The following is a 17,321-nucleotide window of genomic DNA, read 5'->3' on the forward strand; positions in this document are numbered from 1 at the left end:
GGAACAAAGCCCTACAGGCTGGAACCCAGGGGGCTGAGGTCTGAGTTCCTGGGAGACTCCTGGCACTGCCTGGCAGGTGGACATCCTCAGGGAGCTGTGCACCAGTGTGAACCCGGCCCCAGCGTTTCCACTGTGGGCTCACTCTCCCAGCAGCGGTGTTCCAAGTGACCCTATATCCCCAGGGCTATAGGGTGCCCACTCACTTGCCCTGAGAGGGAGCAGGTGGCCAACCTGCCCAGCACCCAGCTGGCCTTGCCTTCCCACCGGTGGCGATCTCCTCTCAAGAGGACACAGTCCCCAAGCCACCTGGCTCCAAGACCCCTCCCCGCCCCGTAGTCACTGATGAGACCGGCCTCCCATGGGCTGCCCAGGAGGAGAGCTGTCCTGCTGAGCCAGCCCTGCATGTCCGGGACAGATTTCGACCCAGAGACCTGCAAGGCTGGGCCGCGGTCCAGGCACAGGGCTGAGTTGGGGTCCCAGGTGGCAGAACCGATGGCATAGCCCCAGACAGCGACCCTTCTCACCAGCAGCAGCATCTGCACAGCCAGGAGAGACTCTGACATCCAGAAAGCGGGCCCCAGTTTTAAGAAGCTAAGCACCATTTTCTAGAAAATTCCAGCACTTTTGATATCAAATCACACATTCAATAAGCAGCAGACACCGGTCTGTATCCCCTGAATGGAGCTCAGTGCAGCCCCTGTTGACCCCACTGCACTGGGAAGGGAACTGAGGCCTAGCAGGGTCACACAACAGGGTGCAGGCACACGGGCACAGCCTCCTGAGGGACTGCGAGTGCTGGGGAGGACCGAGAGTCCCATGGGAGGCAGCACTGAAGTGCACCCTGTCCCCATCTGGCTTGGAGTGATCGCCTCCATCCCTGCACAGCTGTGGCCTCTCTGCTCCCAGGCCCCAGAGTGGGTCCCTCACCAGGAAGGGAAGCTGCACACAGTGGGTGGAAGGTGCCCCCCGTTAGCAGGGAGAGAGCTGCGTCAGGGCTGGGGCGACCTGGGGCGACCGGGAGGGCAGCCTCCAGGAGCTGGCACTCGCCTGCCTGTGGCCTCGCGGCCCCACTGCCCCCCACTGTACTCAAAGGGCTGGTCTTCCAAGAACCCTCTCAAGAGCTGTAGCTGCTTCGCGGAAGAATCTCAAGGCCGAGTTTACTGTTTGTGGGATCTATAAACAGCCGTTACTCAGCTCCCCCAGCACAAACGATGCCTCGCTTGCTCGCACGCTAACCCCGAGGAGCGGCCCCCGCGTGTGATCTGGCTCCAGGAGCCCAGGCCAGCTGCCTGCCTGCAGTGCCCGCTCGCGTGACTAGCCCTGGTGTTGTCGCTCAGTAACCACAGCGACAGCTCTCAGGGGAGCAAACCAGCCACACTTCCCTTTATCCCAAGGAGCACAGAGAAGGGCTGCTTACGGTAGTTCCTTTTTCCCTCTTTTTTCCCCTTTGCTGTGACCTTGACAAAAACAATCTTTGAAGTAATCGCTGGCTATTTTTTCTGCCATGGGACTGAAAGATACCAGGATATTTAAGTATTTGCCAAAGGAAGTCCCGACCTTCTTGGTCCCTGAAGAGGGCTGTGGGGACAGTTCCCAGTGGCTGGCTGCCCCTCCCCCACCCTGGCTGTGTCCAGCTTATTGAGTGGCAGCTGTGAGTTGTGACTTTGGGTAATTAAACAGAATTGTGATTTTTTTCCTCTTAAAAAAAGTGTAGCCTTAATGTTAGAGCCAAATCCTTCTTTCCACTTGGAAACATGATCTCATTCTTCATGTACCGTATTAAAAAAAAAAAAAACACAAAACACAAAACTCTTGTAGGATTGAAAAGAGAGAGGGAGAGAAAACAAACAAGCCTTCTCAGTGCGTGTTTGAAAGACGGTCCCACATGTGCAAAAGCATTTGGCGTGACGATTCTGGACCAAAAAGTCAATCTGATATTGAATCCATATGACTCGGCACACAGCAGTTTATGGTCTTTTAAGAAAAATTTGCCTTGTGAGTTAAAATTAAGGTTGTTTTTGGTTGTGACTAATCTCATAAAATCTTTTTTGAGAAGAAATCTTACGTACTCAAGCCCTGGAATGTCTTTTGAACCATATCTGGTGGACACTGTCGATCTAGACCCTCCAATGACTGGGTCGTCCAGCATGGCCTCAGTGGCACCGGCCGCTCACTCAGCACCGGGTCTGCGAAGTCCCTCCCTGCCACGGAGTGGGTGCATCCCTTCAGCATGCTTCCCCTGTGCCATGTGGCCCACGCTTCCCTGGAGTCCTCACGCAGCCAGTTGCTGTGACCATGCACCGTGGTGGCCTGCCAGCACCTGTTTTCTTTTCCTTTTCTTTTATTTTTTGAGAATTATTTATTTAATTGTATTTATTATTATTATTACTTTTTACATTTTGCTATAGGGCACCTGCAGTCACTAGAGAGAGAGAGAGAGAGAGAGAGAGAAAGCCTCCAGATCTGGGACTCAAACCACAGTCGGCCATATGAGAGCCCAGTGCCCCAAACACCATGCCACCTGCCAGCCCCAGCACCTTGTTTTCTCCCAATCCCGTTGCTCCCAGCATCACTCACTCATCACTCACGCTCCCTCTGCCTAAACGCCAGGGGCCCAACCCTAAACCCGGGCCTGAGCTGGGTGTTGTGTGGCAGTGTGCGTCGCCCGTGCCCCCTGCCTGCCCGTGGGGCACTGCAGTGTTGGTCCGTGGTCCCTGCCTGCCCGTGGGGCACTGCAGTGTTGGTCCGTGGCCCCTGCCTGCCCGTGGGGCACTGCAGTGTTGGTCTTCCTTTGCGTACAGCAGCTGTTTCTGGCTAAGCCGTGAGCTGCAGACACCACGGCCTCGTCCGACATGCACCGTCACACACCTCGAGCGCTGGGTGCTGGCTGGGCTCTGCTGCGTCTCTGACCATGCCTGTCTCCATGTAGGAGGCTGCAGTATCACCCTGTCCTCCTGCCCAGCTGTGCTCAGATCTGCTGAGGGTGAGGAGAACGGTGGGCATGTGTTCACTCGGGTGGTTCCCCCGGAGTCAAGTCAAGGCAAGAAGAGCTCCAAGCCCCCTGGCAGCCAGTGCAAGAATGACAGGTTTAGGGTGCTGGGGATAGGCTAGGGTGCTGGGAACATGCTTCTTCCTTTTCCCTTTTTCTTTCTCTTTCTTTCTTTCTTCTTTCTCTTTCCTTTTTTCCAGAGAGAGAGAGAGAAAGAGGAGGAAGGGGAGGAGGGAGAGAGAGGTGTCTTTTTGTTTTTTTTGTAGAGTCTTGCCATCATGACACTCTGCCCAGATGTTGGTGAGCTAGGGTTATGTGAGCTTGTGCCACACTGGTGTGTCCAGGTGTGCCTGGCATGAACCTGGCCGTCAGTGTGGCCCTGGCCTTGTGCAGTTGCCTGCCCCGCTGTGCTGGCATAGCTGGACCCCGTGTTCCCTTTAACTAGACTGGCACTGAAGGGCAGCAGAGTGCACACTGGAACCTCATCACAAACATGTGGAGCTTCTGTTACTCAGGCAGAAACTGCAGGGGAGGGCAGCATTACAATGCATTCATCTTTACCTCCCTTCTTACACATCTGTGTTCAAGCTGAAATGAAGGACAACCCAGATGACAGGTAAATGGATTTGCAAAAGATGGTGCATGCATGCAGTAGAATATTATTCAGTCTTAGGAGGGAAGAATGAAAGCAAAATAGACAAATGGGGCTACTCAACCTAAAAACCCCTTGTACAACAAAGGAAACACTATTTTACCTTGGAAAATAGTATGGAGGTGCCTCCAAAAATTTCAAAACAGGACTACCATATGATCCCACAGTGCCACTTCTGGGCATAAGACCAAAGCAGATGAAGTCAGAATCCCAAAGGAGGTACCTGCACACCTGTGCATGGAGCGTTTTCACAATAGCCGAGGCAGGGACATGGCCAGTGTCCTCTGCAGACAAGTGGGTAAAGAGCTCAGTGAGGGCACACGGGAATGCTGTGTGGCCACAGAGAAGGAGGAAATCGTGTGGCAGCATGGATGGACCGAGGACACTGTACTAAGTGAAACAAGCCAGACACAGAAAGACAAGTGATCTCACTTAAAGGTGAAAGCTAAAAAAGTCGCACTTACACACATAGAGGGTAGAATAGCAGCTGTCGGGGAGGGAGGGGAAGGTGATTGAGAAAAGGTATGGGGGGATTCCTACACGGGTGAAGGATATGCTGAATGAAATAAGCCAGACTTAGAACGACAAGTACTGTGTGAGCCCTCCTAGCCAAAGTCCATGGAGTAGGTGACTCGCAGGGACATGGAGTGGTGCCAGGATGGAAGGCGGGGAGAGCCATTGGTGTTCAGTGGGGACAGGGCTTCAGTCTGGGCTGATGACCAGGCCTGAGGTTTGAATGGTAAATTTCATGTTATGTATATTTATCACACTTTTTAATACTTTTCTGAGAGTTAAAAAGCTGTCATTAAAAAAATGCAGTTTTGGTTGGATTGTCACAAGTGCTGGTGATGAGCTCAATCACTAGGAGGGGGAGCTTTCTCCTTTCTGTAGATTACAGAAGCAAATCTGATCTTTTGTTCAATGATATAAACAAACAAATCTCAAATGTTCGGTAAGATCCTCCTCCTCCCAAGGAATACTCTAAGTCTCTGGGGCAGACCAGACACATCCGCAAACGCAAGACCTCTAGGGTAAGGCCTTGGCCATACGCTGGACTTCCCACAGACAGCTCAGAGCTGTTGGCGAGAGCCAGCATGCTTTCTGGGATGGACAGGGATTAAAACATGCAATTACAGGACTACACAGAGGCATAGTGGCTAAGGCACTGGACTCTCCCATGGCTGACCTCAGTCCGGGAACCAGGCCTAGCAGCTTCAAAATCACGCTGGGCATGTGTGCGTGCATGCCCATAATCCCAGGAGGAGGGTGGAGGAGAAGGAATTATGGCATGGCCTTTTCCCCGAGGAGTGATTTCTCACTTTCCCTCTCTCTGTTTCTCTCTGGTGAATGCATATGCCCTGTAGCAAAAACCTTAAAAAACAAAAACAGAAACAACTCCTACAATTACCACACAGCTTGTGTCCAGATGTACAGGTGGGTGTGGGAGCAGGTGTTGTGCAGTGTTTATTTCCCATTCTTTAAAAATCTATTGGAGCTCAAGAGTGATAATGGGCATTGCAATTAAATGTCATCCTTGTCCTCAGGCCAGGCCTTTTAAAGACCCAGCTTGGGCCAGCTGGTGACATTGGGTTAAGGTGGCTGGATCCCACACATCTGACTGTGTGGTTCAAGTCCAGTATTAGCAGCTTGAAAATCATGCAGGTATGTGTGCACCCATAACCCTAAAAGGAGGATTGTGGCGTGACCATGCCCCTTGGGGACGCTTTGACATCAGGCACAGCAGTCCCCTCCCAGTGTCTTTGTAGCCACCAGGGCACATTTATTTTACATATTTAGTGTAGTCCTGCAAGCCCCGTGGAGAATTTGGTAATGAGTTATTAGTTACCTTTTCAATATGTTGATACAGTCACTCAGGAAGACAGGCGTCATGGTGATTTGAATGATCCTGTCTGAGATAAAGGAGTGTTTTCCATTTGCTCAAATAATGTGTCTCTTGAGATCTTTCAAAGTTTTCTTCATTCAGGTTTTACACACTCCTTAAGTCTACTCTTAAGTACTTTAGCTTCTTTAATGTTTTTCTAAATAGATTATCATTATGTAGTCTGATTTGGTCATTTTGCAGTACAAAGGTTATTTCTTTTTCTTTTTTGGGGGGGAAAGGTTTATGCTATAGGGCGTGCGCATGCCAGAAAGACAGAGAGAGACGGAGAGACAGAAAACGAGAAATCGCCCCCCAGGGGGGGATGGCTACGTCGCAATCCCTTCTTCCTCCATTCTCCTCTCGGGATCTTGGGCATGCACGCCCACACGCCTGGCATGAGTTTAAGCCACCGGGTCCGGGACTCGAACTGCAGTGGACTACATGGGAGTCCAGCGACATAGCCATTACGCTAACTGCTGGTCCAGTACGAAGGTTATTGAAATCTCTGTGTTAACTTATTCCTGAGCCCTTCTGAGTTACTTTGTCGTTGTCTAAGTTGTGAGATAGACTATGCTATCATCTGTGAAAGGAGCTTGTTTTACTTTTCTCCCAATTCCCTCGCCTCCATTAAGTGCTGTAGGATAGGGGTCGGAACCTCCTCCTCGAAGGGCAAGATGGGAGTACATCAGGTCTGCGGTCCATGTTGTTGTCCCCACCACTCAGCTGTGCTTTGTAGGCTGTGAGGACGTGGATCCTGTTACGATCTAGGGAGCTTCACTTCCAACATCAATTCACAGGTCACGTTTGGGGTCAAAGTTCACGCACCCCTGGTATAGCTGATAGTGGGCAACCTTGTTTTGTTTCTGGATCTTACTGGAAACACCTTGAATGTCTCCCCATCAAGTAAATTAAGTAAATCTCTGCCTTACTAATACACACACACGCACACACACACGCACACACACACGCACACACACACGCACACACACACGTTGTTAAGTTAAGGAGTCGGTCAAAATCCCTGGCCTGAGCCAGGTTTTCCTGAGTGCTTTTTAATCAGGAATGTTTGTCGAAGGCTTTTTCACCATCCATGGAGTATGTGGAACAATCACAAGGTGCTCCTCCCCAGATCTTTCGCACGGTTCTTTATGTTAACCTGACATTGAATAGCCCCTGCAATCCTGGTATAAATCCATGTGGTCACTGCATCTTTCTCTTCTCTTTAACTCATGGTAGAGTACACGTGCACCACAGTGAGAGACCCTGCGTAGGCTCAGTCAGGCTGCCATCCTCTTCCTTCAGTCCCCAGCCTACCAGGATCCTTGGTGCATTTTCAGGCGACCAGGCTGGAAACTCGAACCAGGGTCGGCACGTAGCATGTGGATTCCAGCTGCCCTGTCTGGTAGGTCACCAACTACACCACAGAGGCTGGGTCTGCTGTGTTCTTTTCTTAATGAGACATTGAAGTCTGTTAGTTAATATTTGCATCAATATTCAACAAGTTAATTTAGTTAATAAGAGAAACAGGAAAGAGAAAGACGGTACCTTCAGCAGGGTCTCACACCACGACCCTCAGCGTTCCTAACCTGTCAGGGTCGTGGGCACACTTGTGAACCTGGCATGGACAAATTGACCTGGCCACCAAACCCTGGCTCCCATGTGCCCCAGTGCTTCAGATGGCAGTGCTACCATGCCCACGCAGCGGGGCCCCACCTCTGTTTCTTTAAAAGAGTCAAACTTTCTGTACTTCCAATGCTCTGGAACAATTTGCAGAGAATTGATTATTATCTGAAGATTTGGTAGAATTCCATTTTTAAACCATCTCTGGGCCTGGTGCATTTTGTGGGGTAATTTCTTGATAATTTTATTCCTTCTACAGAAAGTGATCTTTTAAGTTTTCTATCTCTTATGGGGTCGATTTTAGTGAATTACATTTTCTTAGAAAAATCTGTGGTTCATTTGGTTTTCAAATTTATTCATATGAAGGTCTCCCTCTCACTTTCATATAATCATTCCCCTGTGCCACTCCCAGGGGATAACTTTCTGGGATTTTCCACTGTGAGTTAATTTGGCCAGTACTTACACTTCATGTAAATGGTTTATTAGAACATGTCCTTTTTTTCTTACATGCCGGAGTGTTTTATTTATTTATTTGTTTATTTACTTATTTATTTTTAATTTGATGAGACAGAGAGAAAGTAAGAAAGAAAGCCGCCAGGTCCAGGACTTGAACCGCAGTCAGCCATGTGGGAGTCCAGCACCTTTGACTGCCATGGCACCTGCCAGCCCCACATGTACTTTCTTTTTTAAGGTACGGAGGAAATTTTATTTTAGCTATATTTTCACAATATACATACCCTCAACACAGAAAGACCCTATTAAAGTTTTGCAAATTGCTTAATAAGATAAATATTTGGGTTGAGGCTTTATGAAGCTTTCAGACATTAAGTGTGAGAAAGTTAACAGTCATCAAGGTTTGCATACATGATCACAATGAACACGGTGAAATAAACCAAAGAATAAAGCTTAATACCCCCCAAAATGTGATACATTGCAATTCTACTGAAACGTTTATTCCTATCCTATGTTCATTTTCACCTTTTAATTTATTACATTTTATACTCTGATTTTCTTTTAAATATAGATTACATATAATCTTTTTCTTTTCTTTTTTCTTTTTTTTCTTTTTGGAGAGGTTTTTGCTATAGGGCACATGTGCTTGCCAGTCAGACAGAGAGAGACAGAGAGACAGAAAGTGAGAAATCACCCCCCAGGGGGGATGGCCACGCTGCAATCCCTTCTCCTCCATTCTCCTCTCGGGATCTTGGGCACACACGCACATGCGCCCGGCGTGAGTTTAAGCCACTGAGTCCAGGATGCAAACCACGGTCGACTACGTGGGAGTCCAGTGACATAGCCATTACGCTAACTGCTGGTTCCAGGTTACATATAATCTTTTGTGCCCTCACCAGAGAAAGACAAGAGAGGGAAAGTGAGGAATCACCCCCAGGAGCACGGCCAAACCACAGTTCTTTCTCCTTCATGCTCCTCTTGAAATTTTGAGGGCACATGTGCCCAGCGTGATTTTCAAGCACTGGGTCCAAGGTTGACACAGCAGTTGGCCATGAGGGAGTCCGGTGCCTTCACCAGCCTGCCATCTGCTGGTCCCCCGGCCATCTGCTTTATCTCTACTCTGTTTTGTCATTTAGAAGAAGATACACTTATTAGGACACTTATACTCCAGTAAACTTGCAAATAAAAAAGGGAAAAGCAAATAATGGTTTGTTATAATAATTTGAAATAGTAATTTCACTGATCCTCATCCAATTTCAGGAAAGTGATGTCCCTAAAATAGCAATTCTGCCTCATAAATTCTTTCCATGCCTAAACAGAAATGGAAAGAAAAGTGAAATTATGTCAAACTTAAGATAGTTAATGGGACGGTATGTGCTTTTAATAGTTCAACACTGATGATACTTGATAACCAAGAATAAATTAATAGGTTTACATTTAAAGTGTGATTTTTAATGTGTATGAAGTATATAAACAATTAGGTAAGCTTGGAACCAACCAAAATACACAAATTTTCTATATTTCGTTTTTTATAGAATATTTATTAGTTTAATATACAATGTACTATTTGCCATTTTGGAACTCCTTTATCATAAAGACATTTCTGTCTGATGACAAACAGCAACCGCAGTAATCACTCTGGGCCACCACCCAGGGGGATGGCCATGCTGCAATCCCTTCTCTACTCTCCTGTCAGGATTTTGGGCACACAGGCACACACACCAGCCGTGAGTTTCAAGCCACCAGGCCCAGATCTCGAATCACAGTGGGCCACATGGGAGTCCAGCACCGTAACCACGACACCACCTGCTGGCTCTGTGTGACAAGTAGCTTAAACTTTTCTCCCGTGCAGTGGTTTCTGTTGTACGACTGTTCGCGGTTTGTCTGTCCCCTCTGCAGGTGGTAGACATTTGATTACTGTATGTCCCCCTGATTATGAGGAGGCCACTGTGAACATCCTAGTTAAGAGTCTCTGTGACATCTCAGCTGTGCCTGTCCCACATGATACATGCTGGGCACCCTGGCCCCGGGGCGAGCGTGCACTCTCCTTAAACAGCAGGGCAGTTTCCACATGTCAGTGGCAGTTTAGGGTCCCATAGTTTTGCTTCTCAGCCACGCTGACGTTTGGTGCTGTCGGTTTCTGTTGTTTTTGCTATAACCTTCCTAATGTGTGTGAAATACAGGTCATAATACAGGTTTTTCTTTTTTGGAGAGAGAGAGGTAATTTTGCTATAGGGCATCTGCCCTCATTAGAGAGACAGACAGAGAGAGAAAGTGAGAAATCACTCCCAGGGGCATGGCCACGCTGCCATCCTTTCTCCTCTGTTTTCTTCCTCGGTTTTGGGCACAGACACACATGTGATCGGCGTGAGTTTCAAACCATTGGGTCGGGGACTCGAACGATGATTAGCCACATGGGAGTCCAGTGCCATAGCCACTGCCCCACCTTCTGGCCCCATGATACAGTTTTAATCTGCATTTTCCTGACTAATGAAACATGCTGGTTAATACTCTAAATGTTTTGCCCATTTTAGAAATTGGGTTTGGCCCATTTTTAAAAATTGTATTATTGGGACCAGCAGATGTTACGTCACTGGACCCCCATGTAGTCGACCATGGTTCGAGTCGAGACCCAGTGCTGTAAAACTCATGCTGGGTGTGTGCGTGCCCAAATCCCCGAGAGGAGAATGGAGGAGAAGGGGTTGCATGCTCCTGGGACCCTCCTGTGGGGTCAGCTGCACAGACTGTCATGTTCTATTGCTGTCACCATCCAGCCCCTGTCAGCATCTTAGATAAGCAGATACAGAAAACAAGAGAAAAAGGAGGCAACTCATTTTTTAATTATGTTTACTCAACCCCAAAGTAAGGAGAGCAACTCTAGACCAGTTTTGCTTTAAGCATAGATGAGTAACTCCTAACCGAAATTAATCAGTTCCAGGGACATGTGAAAAACCATGGCCAGGTAGGCTTACCCACTGATGCAGGAGTGACTGGCCAATGGAGCCCACCAACCAGCCCACTACGGTGGTCATGTGGGCATCTCAGTGGGTACAGAAAAGGCACTCGAAGTTCAGTGTTGTTCATGGCAAAAACTCTTAGAAAGATCAGACAACGTTCCACAATAGTGAATTTTGAGTGCATGAGTGGGAAAGCCTGCATTAAACTAAAGGCTCCCACTGACCTCAAGGACAGCAGGTCCCCCTGTCTCCGCACGATGATGTCTCTACTCTACCAGAGAAAGCGCTAGGTCTCAGCTCCACGCTGTGACTACCTTCTCATGTCACTGCTTGCTGGGGACCTGCTGCAGAAAGGCAATAAGTAAATCCAAAGTGGGCATTTGGGACTATGAGCGTGGGCTACCCAAGGAGGAGGGTTGAGAATGTAAGCGAGGACATGTGCGGCCTCCCGTGTGAGCGAGCTAACACAGTTCTCCTTTCCCCTAGTCTCTCAACGGCTTCGCTCTGGTCGTGAGCGCGGAAGGCGTGATCTTTTATGCGTCGGCAACAATCGTGGACTACCTGGGCTTCCATCAGGTGAACAAAGCAAACTTGCCTTCATTCTGTTAAACGTGAGGTTCTGTAAATGTTTATTGTTTTCAAGTTTTAAAAAATACCTCAAGTCCTGGGGCTAGCAGGTGGCATGGTGGTTATGGTGCTAGACTCCCATGTGGCCAACCACGGTTCAAGTTCTGGACCCGGTGGCTTGAGACTCACACCGGTTGCATGTGCGTGTGTACTCAGGATCCCGAGAGGAGAATGGAGGAGGAGGGACTGTGGCATGGCCATCCCCCCAGGGTGTAATTTCTGCTTTCTGTCTCTCTGTCTCTTTGACAAGGGCATGTGCCCTATAGCAAAATCACTCTCAGGTGGGGGCACGACCCTCCAGTGGAGCTTTGTGTATTATTAAGCTTTTGTCAGATTTCACACCCAGGTGGTCCTCACAGAGTCTCAGCAAGGGGCATGACCCCAGAGTGTTGTCTTTTGAGTCCAAACAGATGGTGACGTGTGCCTGGCGTCCTGCAGTCCTCACGCCCTGATGAGTGGCAGGTCACCCCAGGAGAGGGAGCTTCTCCCCCGGCATCATCCCATGGTCAGCGCCCAAGTCCTCCAATTCATGGAGGGCACTTTGCTCAGGAAATGCCCTGATCCGTGTGCAGATCAGACGGTGCATTTGGAGCACTGGCCCAGGCCAGGCCAGGCTGGGCTGTTGCAGACGGGGCGGAGCTCGCTGAGGCCTCGCTGGACACCAGGACAACAGCTCCACCCAGGCCTAGAGAAGGGACAAGGAAACCTTTTTCTCTCTGGCCTCTGGGAAGGAAAGAGAAGTCGCTCATGGGAAATCAGAAGCTTGTGTAGTGGAGCCCACGTGTGCGTAGGGAGGGCCCGCACCCTCGCGGAGGACAAAATTACCAGACTCCCGAAAAAGCAGATAGGTTTCATCAGCTATGTGTCCACAGAATGCCCGCTGGAAGTGCGCTCCAACACACGGGAGCCAGCGCCTGGAGGGAGTTGGCTGATGGGTACTCCAGAAGTGCTGACACGCCTGAGCAGAAAGGAGCGGAAAGGGAGCACGTTAGAGGTCACAGGAGATCTAGAGCAACATCCGGTGGGACGTGAAAGGAAGAGCCCGTCAGCTTGAGAGAGAGCAGGAGCGACCGCGTGTGCTGGAGGCAGGCACCGTGCAGCTCAATAGAAGAGCGAGTGCAGGGAGTGCTGACTGGAAGGCAGGGTTAGAGCACACGGGTCAGGAGAGCCCTGGAGGGCAGGGGCAGAGCTGCGGGGAGCTACAGTCCCGCAGGGCTGAGGCCCTGAGCACCTCAAGCCTGAGCACCAGGCCTGTCGAGTAGTAGGAGCGGCTGTCCCTCACCCACGTGGTGGTGTTTGGCCCCAGCAGGCCCACCCCGATGCCCACAGGGAAGCTGCCCTTGGGGGCAGGCTGCCTGCTGGGGCCTGAGAGCAGCCAGTACCCCAGTGCCCCAGAATGAGGGTCAACACCCTGAGAGGCACATCTGAGAACCTGGGCCCGACAACATACGCTTTAGCTCTGCTGAGGCCCCTGAGCCCCATGTGGGCTTTTATCTAATTTCCATAAAAACTGGTTTGCGGAGGGACCAGCAGTTAGTGTAACGGCTATGTCGCTGGACTCCCATGTAGTTGACCGTGGTTCAAGTCCCAGACCCGGTGACTTAAACTCACACCAGGCATGTGTGCGTGCCCAAGATCCCGAGAGAACAATGGAGGAGAGGGAATTGCGGTGTGGCCATCCCCCAGGGGGTGATTTCTCACTTTCTATCTCTCTGTCTTTCTGGCAAGCACACGCACTCTATAGCAAAAAACCTCTCAAAAAAAAAAAAAAAAGCTGATCTGGAACAGTTTTCTCAAACTGAAATGGCTCTTGCCTCCCCAGTGATTCTGAGAAGCAGTTCCTCCCATACCAGCTCCAACGTGGAGCTCCTGCCTCCTGTGCCGAGCCACTTTCCCTGCGGGCGCGAGGGCTGTTTGGCTGCCAGACCTGCCCTGATGAGCCTCACCCTGCCAGGCACTGTCGGTGCAGCTGGCGCTCCCCGGGGACGGCTTCTCCCCAGGCTCACCAGGGCCACCCTGTAGCTACAAGGCGGTGTTGGCTCCATGGGGGACCCCAGGTCCTCAGCCATGAGCAGTGCAGTGGGTGCGCTTCTGAGGGGCTTCCCTGCATTTGCATGGCAGGGTGCAGCCCAGGTGGAGCCTCCGCAGCCCCGTGACCTTGGAGCAGCCTCTCCCATCCACACAGTGGATAGCAATCATGTCCGCCCTTCCTGGTGCTGCAGGGACACTCGTGGGGAGCATTTATCTGGTGGTGGCCATGGGGGCTGGCCAAGTGCTGGGCCTGTTGTCTCCTGCTGGGTGCCTCCATCCCCGGAGAAGAAGCTCGTCTCACGGAGAGCGCTGCGATGGCGGGCATCTCCTGGCCGCTAGATGACAGGCACAGGTGTGGCTGAGGCTGTGTCCAGCCCTGCCCGCCCCATCTCCATCCACAGCTGCTCCTGGGAAGCTTGGTGTACGCAGTGAAAGTGGATCAGTGGGCGCTTGCCAGGATCTGCTGCCCCACGTGGGTCCCGCGTCCTGTCCAGCACAGAGCTCAGAGCTCAGACAGGACAGGCCGAGGACGTGGCACAGCCACCCCAATTCCGATGCCCTCAGCTCGTCTTCTTGGCTGTGTGTGGAGGCCCGAGTATGGAAGACAGCTCAGTGGCTTGCTGTCAGCATGCCCAGAATTACCGTCCCTTCCAGTCACGGTGTCCTGCGTATGCCTCGGACTCAGACACGCTGGGGCAGAGGCAGGTGCCTGGCAGAGCACCTGTGACCCAGCTCTGAACTTGCTGACGAGAAACTGGTTATTTTCCCCCAAGTGTTAGAAGCAAACAAAAATGTTGCCTTTATTATAAGGAAATTGTTTCCAAATGCCATTAAGTCAGGCATTGCCTCAAGCTCGGGCAGAATACCTCATGGGCGTTAGGGGGTGCTGTAGTGAGTGCGTCTGCGCAGTCAGGAGCCACTGTTCTCTGCCACGTCAGTTTCAGATCTTCGAGTCCTCCTGCTCTGTGATGGATTTGGGTTGGCATGTCTTTTAGTTGCCATTGGCATCTGTTGTTTCAAACAGTCCATTCTCTCAGAGGTCACTGGGCTGGGGACCGTATCCTGAGTGAAGCTGAGCAGCCGTGGCAGCCTGTGGCCCCTTAGTGTGGTTAACAAGTGACCCAAAGAGGCAAAATGTTAACTGTGGGAATGAGCAGTTTGTTCAAATTGAGGATTTTATTCTGGCTCCATAAGTAATGTCTCAGGCTAAAGACTGTTTCTACTTGGTTAAAGCTGTTTGTTTTGTGCTGTTCAAATAATTAATATTGTATCTCTGGGGCATTTCTCTCTTGGTAGGAATCAGACGTAGTGCAGTCACACTCTAATTGTTGAATACAAGCTTGGCTTCCTCGCCCTAGAAGACGTGCACGTTCAGCCCAGCGAAGAGGGCACGCAGGTAGCACCACTGCCCGCGAGGCCCAGGGACACACTGGGCTCGTTGATGTGCCATAACCCAGCTAACTGGGGCCAGGGCAGGAAGATCACAACCCAGCCAGACTGCAAAACACCTGTCTCCATCTCTTCTCCCTCCCTCCTCCCTCTTCTTCTCATAGAGAAAAATAATCTCACATTTGATCAATATTCACATTCCTCTCAGTCAGAGAGATCTTTCCAGCTCTGTTGATACTTTGCCCTCCTCTAAGGTAAACCATCTCCGTTCTGATAAACTGCAGACCCTCCCCTCACATGTTAACCCATACATCCCCTTTGCTACCTAACGAAGGTGTCGAGACAGTGGTCACATCCAGGCAGGTGCGGGCAGCACAGAGGGTACAGGGTCACCACTCTCTGAGAGTTCCACAAAGGTCGATGTTTCTGGCAACTTATGAGAGATACTGTGTGAACCACAGTGCGTGTCGATCCATTTACTGTGAGAGTTAGGGCTAACCAGTGCTCAGAGGCCAGTGTAATCTTTTCCTTTTCAAAAAATTTAAATAATTATTTTATCTAATTTTATTTATTTATTTATTTATTTATTTTAATTTGGCCAGAGAGAGACAGAGAGGGAGGCGTGAGAACACAGGCCATGAGGTCCAGGACTCGAACCGTCATCGGCCATGTGGGAGTCCAGTGCCTTAACCACCATGTCATCTGCTGGCCCCACAGTCTTTCCTTTAATCAAAACCACAGGGGAAATGTCATCAACAACAGGACTGGAAACATCAGACTCCCAGGAATGAATCTATTGAATGATAATGCAGAAAGTATAAAACATTATTTAAAAAAATTAAAGACAACGTAGATACATTGAGAGGTATTCCATATTCACGAATTGGAGGGACTTAATATTACAATTGTAATAAAGATGCCAGTTTTCGCCAAATCAAGTTACAGAGTTAATGACATGACAGTAAAACTCAACAGTTTTCTGCTGAGCACTGGCAAGCTAATTCTAAAATCGACATGGAAACGCAGAGAACTAGGAATATTCAAGAGGATCTAGAATAAGGAGAGGGAGGTCAAGAGGTGGTAATTATTGGGGGACTTACGATGCTGGGGACATTACTTCCCATAAAACTCAGGAGCTGAGATTGCAGCACTGGCTCGGGAAGCGGCCTGGCAGCACTGGCTGGGGAAGAGGCCGCCGATCCACAACACAGAACTGCGGAGGCAGGTGTGCGTGCCTGGACCTGGCCTCACGACAGAGGCGTCCTGCCAGGCAGCGAGAGAAGGCTCATTATTCTTCAGGAAGTGATTCTTGGAGAACTGAATCCATATGTGAAAATACAGAATTTTGAATTTTGACTACTTCCTCATACCATACACAGAGTAAATGTCAGTGGATGTTTCTAAAAGGTAACAAGGCCGAGCTAGGTGTTCTGTGAGGAAAGATTTCTTAAACAGGACAGAATCCTCGCCTGGGAGGGAGGGGCAGACAGTCAGCTTGTGTCGGAGGCTATTGAGAGAGTAGGAGATGTTTGCAGTAGAGCTTGTCCAGCAAAGGGCTCATGTCCAGAGCAGATAAGGAAGCCACACACCCGCAGACACCATGAGAGAGACACAGACATGCACACACATGTGCACACACACACACACACACGTGCACTCATTCATATACCAAGACTATCCAAGGAGATGCTCACTGTCACTGTCCTCATGATATGCACATTAAAACCACAGTGAGAAGGCCAGCCCTGGCCTGGTAACTGTTTAGCTGGGTTCCACAAGGTCAGCTGCCTGGTTCAAGTCCTGGACCAGGCAGCTTGAAAAACACCAGGGGTATGTGTGTGTCCTCAAAATCCCAGAAGGAAGGGGAGCTCGAGGAGGAGGGATTGTGCTGTGACCATTCCCCAGGGGGTGCTTTCTCCCTCTCCCTCTCAGATTCTCTCCGGCAAGTGCCTGTGTACGTGGCAAATCAAAAAAATCAAACACAGTAAGAGAGCACTGCACACCCCCACAGGGGCTAAGCGAAAGGACTGGAAATACCAAACGTTGGCAGAAACATAAAGGCCCTGGGATGTGCGACGCTACTGAGTGGGAAGGTGACCCCAGCCTGTCGTGTTAGCTGCAAAGCTGAGCCTCGGTGCTCTGTCCTGAGTATCAGCCTGACAGGGTATCCCTGACACTGCAGCACCACGCACAGTGGGTCCACATGGGGAATGGGCGATGTCTGTGGGTTGGTCAGGGTGGCGTGCAGTTCACATACCAGCGTGTGCTCACGAGGAGAGGGTGCGCCGGCAGCACACACAGCATGGAGAGTCTCACACTGCAGCCGCGGGCCAGCAAGGTCACATCCACAGTGCATGTGACTCACAGCTGCTGAAACTAGCTTGCAGCAGGAGAGGAGTGAGTCGAAATTTGGGGTGCCTCAGGGAGCTTCCGAGATGCCATTGACGTCCGTTCCCTCGTCTGGGTGGTGGCTATGTGGCCGACCCCTCCGGGCAGCATGTCCAGCTGTGGGTGGTGGCTATGTGGCTGACCCCTCCGGGCAGCATGTCCAACTGTGGGTGGTGATTATGTGGCCGACCCCTCCGGGCAGCATGTCCAGCTGTGGGTGGTGGCTATGTGGCTGACCCCTCCGGGCAGCATGTCCAACTGTGGGTGGTGATTATGTGGCCGACCCCTCCGGGCAGCATGGCCAGCTGTGGGTGGAGTCTATGTGGCTGCCAC

The 17,321-nt window shown here is 50.5% G+C and overlaps 1 protein-coding gene across 1 annotated transcript in view; it reads left to right on the forward strand.

Moving 5' to 3' along the window:
* AHRR (aryl hydrocarbon receptor repressor) overlaps positions 1–17,321 on the forward strand; it is a 90,150-nt gene that overhangs the window by 53,605 nt on the left and 19,224 nt on the right. The window contains exon 5 of the mRNA XM_014586281.2: positions 11,040–11,129. Coding sequence (XP_014441767.1) covers positions 11,040–11,129 — 90 coding nt within the window. The remainder of the gene's footprint in view (positions 1–11,039; positions 11,130–17,321) is intronic.

This window comes from Tupaia chinensis, unplaced genomic scaffold (assembly GCF_000334495.1).
Source record: "Tupaia chinensis unplaced genomic scaffold, TupChi_1.0 Scaffold000020_1, whole genome shotgun sequence".
NCBI classification, from domain to species: Eukaryota; Metazoa; Chordata; class Mammalia; order Scandentia; family Tupaiidae; genus Tupaia; species Tupaia belangeri.